Consider the following 6,844-nt stretch of genomic DNA (forward strand, 5'->3'; position numbering starts at 1 on the left):
CCATCCCGGTGGCGAGGCCAACATGTACACAACTAACATTTGCCAAACATGCTTTACTGTACCAAGCGGTCAGAGGGTGAACTACTGAACTAATAGGGATTGTGATGACAATTAATCCCACAGTACTCAAATGTGGCCTGCGTTATCTCTTTACCGTAATATTTTTATATTTTTAATATTTTTAAGATGTTTAGTGACTACGCCACTCTCATTTGTTAGGGTGAGAGAACCCAACCATCAAACACTTGATTTGACTTTCCCCGCAACAGGTTAGTGAATAACAAGAGATACAACTGTCATACAATTCAGAGTAAGGGTTGACCGATATATCGGCCGGCCGATATATCGGGCCGATATTTGCGTTTATGAAGTGTATCGGCATCGGCCGATACGCATGCGGTTTTGGCCGATACGCCCACCCCGAGATTTTGACTACAGACGGGCAGCTCTGTGTTGCTGGCAGACCCGCAATGCACGCAGCTGCGTCACCCCTCCCCCACTCATGGAGTAAAGTAAACAGCCTTGCAGGCTGCCACAAAGTTTTAGACTTTCAGATGCATCCTATTTTAATGTGGACACTGAATGACATGGCATGTGCATGTAATATGCCTAAAGGGAGAATGTTTCAGCTCCATCCATTTTCTGTAGGCCTACTGATTTTAATTCCCTGGTTCATTGTTCAGTCAATAATCACCTTTTGCCATCTTTCTACCGTTGTAACTGAGTGTCTACCGGCATATGTTTCAGTGTCTAATTTCCACCGCCTTTCAAAACGCGCATTTCATACCGTCATTCATGTATCAACTTCAATCTGTTTTAGCGACATCTAGGCTAATAGGTAGCAAACATCACTTGCAAACTGGCTAAATTAAAATAGCCTCTTGTAAAACATTTCTGTAGCATTCAACTCACCAGCATGCAGACTGCATAATGCAGCCATCTTGTTGAGCAACCAACCAGCTCTTCCAACGAGGGTAAACTACTGTTTTTATTTCCCTGGTTCATTGTTCGGTCATTTATCACATCCATTTGCCATAACTCTTACCTAGCGTTGTAACGAGTGCCTTCCAGCATGTTTCAGTGTAAATTTCCACCGCGTTTCAAAATGCGCATTTCGTAGCGTCATTCATTTATCAACTTCCATCTGTTTAGCGATCTCTAATGAGTAACAAACATCACTTGCAAACTGGCTATTTCAATTCATAGAAGTTTATTTGGTTAGAAATACTGTGTAAAACAGTTCTGTAACATTTAACAGGTCACCGTCATGCTGCCACTTCCTCGTTCAGCAACAAGTGAATGTTCCAATCTGAGTAAAATAGAGGGTGTTTTTACTGGTGGCATTCTTTGCAATGTATTTTATAATAAGAAAATAAGAAAATGGTTTTACTTGTCTATGTGTTTTGTTTGCAGTTCTTTGGTTTGTTATTTTGGGCTTTTGTTTGTTATTTAGTTGATTTGATTTATTTTGTGAAAGGCCCTAGTAAATCAAGTACACCTATACAGGTGAAAAAATAGGCATACATATTTAAACCCATAATAATCTTGGTCATCCCCAACATTTTTCAAATTTACAGTCAAGCTCTATGCTATTGTACCACTGTCAAGCCACAGTCCTTTGAATTTTTAATGCCTTATGTATACCTTTTTAGGTGGCTATAATACAGTATAGGCTACAGATGCTTGAAAAACTAGTTGCTCAGTGTGCTTTGTACATGACAGTTATTTTCCTGTTATTCATGTTATGGTGTGATGAAAAGGTGATGGGATAGGATTTTTAAAAAAATGAAACAGTACTGATTTTTGTCATTTTTAACACTTTTTTAACAATATCGGTATCGGCGTATCGGGTATCGGAAATCGGGTATCGGCCAACAGTGATGGAAAAAATATCGGTATCGCATCGGCCATTAAAAAACCTGTATCGGTCGACCCCTAATTCAGAGTTCTTTTTATTTTCTTTCTTTTCGTAATGAGTCTCTGTATATGAAAATATGCCTCACGGGCTCAGTCAAATATAAAAATAGAATATGAACCTTTTACAGTATTTATAGGCAAGTCATCTCAATATACAAAATGGTGCAAATGTGCTAGTTATGCAAAAGTGCTAATTGCACGAGGGGTAGACCAAATAACAAAAATTGCACGGCAAACAAAATTAGTAAAGCAAATTGTACAAAAGAAAACAAACTGCCAAAAGGGCAAAATTGGTAATGGCCACCACACACACACACAAGCCTGTTAGACACACGTCTTTGGTCTCCCCCTACAGCAAGTATAGGTTCCAAAAGAAGTTTGGAATTTAAGATACGTCTCCCAGTAATACTTCAGTGTTCATACCCTAATCATATACACAAGCTCCGTCTTGGCGGTTACTAAGTAGAAACTTACACGAGCCCCTTCGTCTCGGATGTTACAAAGTGAAAAGGTTGCACAGGATGAATCACTTACACAATAGGACAAAAGAAAGAAAAAGGTTGGGAAAAGAACAGTGATGCCCCCCTTCTCTAGTGACACTGCATCAGTGTAGTCGAAGGCACCAACTCCTCCTATGTACATTTAACGAGAAAGTTACCATTAGAAACGGCATTTATAAATCGATTCAACAGGAGTTGTGTATTGTGGAAATGTGGGCGCTCCCACAGGTGCAACCACGACACCACAGCGCGATATCAAAGGCACCACGCCGCCAGTCCCGCCATCACACCTGCGGAGCACCCCCACTCCCACCCCACACAACTCAAGTGCTAAGCGTCGAAACTCTTACAGAAAATGCCGGCATTACCTCTGGTTCTCTCGCACACACGCACACACACACGCGCGCGCATGCGCATCCAACGAGCGCAACCACACGCACACTAGAAGCCCCCCAGCACATTAACCATCAACAAAGTACACATGCACATAATCATACACAGACACTGCATAATGATCCAGGATGGAGTCACGCCAGGCTGGATGGACATGGACGTTCTTCTTGGACGGTTACTCTCCAGTCCACTACATGACAGTCTGCGGTTGGAGGCCTGCCCATTGCCCCCTGAGTGGGCTGTCGGCGAAGGCTGCCGCTGCGCACCCACCGAGGCCCGTTGTCCATTGCCCCCTGAGTGGGCTGTCGGCGAGGGCTGCCACTGCGCACCCACAGAGGCCCGTTGCCCATCACGGTCTCTCACCGGGTGCCCCAGATGCTGGCTCCCCCACGTGAAGCTAGCCTCATGCGACATGGACGTTCTTCTTGGACGGTTACTCTCCTGTCCACTAAATGACAGTCTGCGGTTGGAGGCCTGCCCATTGCCCCCTGAGTGGGCTGTCGGCGAGGGCTGCCGCTGCGCACCCACAGAGGCCCGTTGCCCATCACGGTCTCTCACCGGGTGCCCCAGATGCTGGCTCTCCCACGTGAAGCTAGCCTCCTGCGACTCCGGTTGAGGTTGAGGTTGCTGGGAAATGCCCAGCCACCTTGACAGCACATCCAGCTGCCCTTGCTGATGCGCTGCCATCTCCCTCAACTCAGACAGTCCTTCCATGCTTCTCTCGCAGCTTGGCCGTCGGCTATGCCAGCACCCCTGCCGGTGATCGTCGGTGGGGCCCTCCGCTGGCTGGGGGTAATCACTGCTCTTTTCCCAACAAAACAAAACAAAACCAAATGCATACAAAACCCACCACTAACAATTGTAGACAGCTGTATCCACTTAGTTATCCTTTGCCGACTACTGCCAAATGTGGCCTGCGTTATCTCTTTACCGTAAATTTTTTTTATATTTTTAATGTTTTTAAGATGTTTAGTGACTACGCCACTCTCATTTGTTAGGGTGAGAGAACCCAACCATCAAACACTTGATTTGACTTTCCCCGCAACAGGTTAGTGAATAACAAGAGATACAACTGTCATACAATTCAGAGTTCTTTTTATTTTCTTTCAGTGATTCTCATCTTTTCTGTATTTCAAGATATCTGCCTCTCAGGCTCAGTCATGGATTTCATGTAACTTCTGAACAAGTGCACTATAAAGTGGCATAAAGGGCAATTACCAATAGTTACAATAAGGTGCAAATTATGCAATTGCATGAGGAGGGGACCAAACAGCAGACAATGCACTGCAAACACTGTTAGTAAAGAAATAAAATAAATAACACACAAAACTGCCCGTAGGCAAAGTCTGGAATGGTCACACACTTGTTAGTTAGATTATGCTATGTTTGGTCTCCCACTACAGCAACCAAAAACTGTTCCAAAGGTCATTGGCAATACTGCCAGAGATTGCACTAATAATAATTGCACTAGCCCAAGAAATACACTAAGTTTCATACATGAATCACATTACACAAGGTACACAAGAGAACAAAAACAAAACAAGGAAAACAGGTTGGGAAAAGAACAGTGATGCCCCCCTTCTCTAGTGACACTGCATCAGTGTAGTCGAAGGCACCAACTCCTCCTATGTACATTTAACGAGAAAGTTACCATTAGGCACGGCATTTATAAATCGATTAAACAGGAGTTGTGTATTGTGGAAATGCACAACTCCCTACACAAGTCAAGAGCTAAGCGTCGAGACTCTTACAGAAAATGCCGGCATTACCTCTGGTTCTCTCGAAGCGGCACGCAAGCAGTCAACCCCAAAGGACACAGAGTGGAGACACGCCACCAGCGACACTTGAGTTTGCCCAGCTCGACACACCATCCCAGAACAGCAGCCGACCCCACGCCAGCCGCCTATGGACAGGGCTACGATTAAGTTAAATGGTGTCAGTAACCAACAACTAAGTACATTACAATCAGGGCTTTGAACCGTTATTTTTTTCCAAACGTTCCGTTCCGAACAGAAACAGAATTATAACGTTTCCGGTTATGGGTTCCACCAATAAATTGACGTTCCCGAACCGGTTAGAACAAAAAAATATTGTTCCCGGAACGGTTAATTTCGTTCCTGTCAGCTGATTACTCCCCATAGGCCTAACTGACGTTAATTATCCAAGAAAGACGGAAATGCAAATGAGTCAGCCTACATTCCAATCTGTTTATTCAAGCGGATGAAAAGAATATCCTCCAGAATTTTGTCATTCAGGGACGACCTATGCGGAGAAGCACAGAATAAACCTCAATGATGAAAATGCGCGCTCCACGCTGACTTGGGTCACGGGGAACGCTATGATGGACATTGTGAGTTTGTGCATACTGTATTTGAAGCAGCCATGGATGCCCAATAACGCTGAACATTCTCGGTTTGCTTTACATGCGCTTTTCTGCAATGTCTTACAATGATGCAATGGAAACTCTGCCCTTTTGTATGACAGTGGTTTCTCTTATTTAAGATGTGGAGTGGAGACTTTGTAATCCACAGCTCTCTCTCCATTCAGTCAGAGAATGTCTGATGTCACACAGGACGTGAACCTCAGCCGTCATGGTAACGTGTGCAGGAAAATAATTACTTTTTTTTTAGTTTGAGGAACGGTATTAACCGGTTACCATTATTTTTAAATAAGTGTTCCCGTTCCAGAACATAAAAAATAATAACGTTTCCGGTTTCGTTTCTGTTCCGTGTAAAATACAAAAAGTTCCCGGTTTTCGTTTTCGTTCCTTGAACCGGTTCAAAGCCTTGATTACAATGCACCAAAAAGAGCAATAAACCAACCGAGAAGGACGCCTACCTTTCCTGTACGATGGCTCAACCACAAACGGAGGGACAGAGAGAGCGGTGTACCCACGCTACACTCTGCAGCATCAAAAACATAGCGTCTTTGCTAGCTAGTTACCACCGCAATTATATATGCTACACACCGGAAGGAAAGGGGAGCGTCATTAGTGCAATCCCTGGCAGTATTGCCAATGACCTTTGGAACAGTTTTTGGTTGCTGTAGGGGGAGACCAAACATAGCATAATCTAACTAACAAGTGTGTGACCATTCCAGACTTTGCCTACGGGCAGTTTTGTGTGTTATTTATTTTATTTCTTTACTAACAGTGTTTGCAGTGCATTGTCTGCTGTTTGGTCCCCTCCTCATGCAATTGCATAATTTGCACCTTATTGTAACTATTGGTAATTGCCCTTTATGCCACTTTATAGTGCACTTGTTCAGAAGTTACATGAAATCCATGACTGAGCCTGAGAGGCAGATATCTTGAAATACAGAAAAGATGAGAATCACTGAAAGAAAATAAAAAGAACTCTGAATTGTATGACAGTTGTATCTCTTGTTATTCGCTAACCTGTTGCGGGGAAAGTCAAATCAAGTGTTTGATGGTTGGGTTCTCTCACCCTAACAAATGAGAGTGGCGTAGTCACTAAACATCTTAAAAATATTAAAAATATAAAAAAATATTACGGTAAAGAGATAACGCAGGCCACACTACTCTATTGATGTGCATCAGTATAATGCTGCAAAGAATATGCAGCTGAAATGAACATAAGATGGTCCTCAACATCTTTGGGCATCATCAGACCTCTCTGCCTGGTCACTCATCATGGCCAAAATGTGTGAGGCTCTGATCATCATGTAGTGAGCTTTCAAAAAAACCCCAAAAAAACAACAACAACAATAGAAGAATTTGCTTGGCACTAAATGTGAGTTTGGTTAGGTTGAAGCACGTAGGCTGTATTCATTTATGCATTTATGAGGATTGTGGTCTGAAGGCAGTCTAACCAGTTAGAGGAGATTGCACTCTGTTGATTAGAGATTACACTGAAGTCATAGTAGAGTGTGGAGTGCAGTGTATATTAGTATACACCAATGCACTACCGCGACGGACTATAAATACCTCGGTCTAATTATAGACCACAAATTGTCATGGGACAGTTGTGCAGATGCGATCTATATGTAACCGAGTGAATATTTTTGACATTATT

The 6,844-nt window shown here is 43.3% G+C and overlaps 1 protein-coding gene across 1 annotated transcript; it reads right to left on the reverse strand.

Annotated features, from left to right (window-relative positions):
* Positions 1 to 2,317: 2,317 nt before the first annotated feature.
* On the reverse strand, positions 2,318 to 5,021 carry LOC134446951 (uncharacterized). Its single transcript, XM_063196245.1, has 2 exons — positions 4,580 to 5,021; positions 2,318 to 4,435 (listed from the first exon to the last, which is right to left on the reverse strand). Exon 2 carries the CDS (start codon positions 3,522 to 3,524, stop codon positions 2,859 to 2,861), a length of 666 nt encoding a protein of 221 aa, XP_063052315.1. The 5' UTR covers positions 3,525 to 4,435; positions 4,580 to 5,021; the 3' UTR covers positions 2,318 to 2,858.
* Positions 5,022 to 6,844: the final 1,823 nt, after the last annotated feature.

This window comes from Engraulis encrasicolus, chromosome 4 (genome assembly GCF_034702125.1).
Source record: "Engraulis encrasicolus isolate BLACKSEA-1 chromosome 4, IST_EnEncr_1.0, whole genome shotgun sequence".
Classification (NCBI taxonomy): domain Eukaryota; kingdom Metazoa; phylum Chordata; class Actinopteri; order Clupeiformes; family Engraulidae; genus Engraulis; species Engraulis encrasicolus.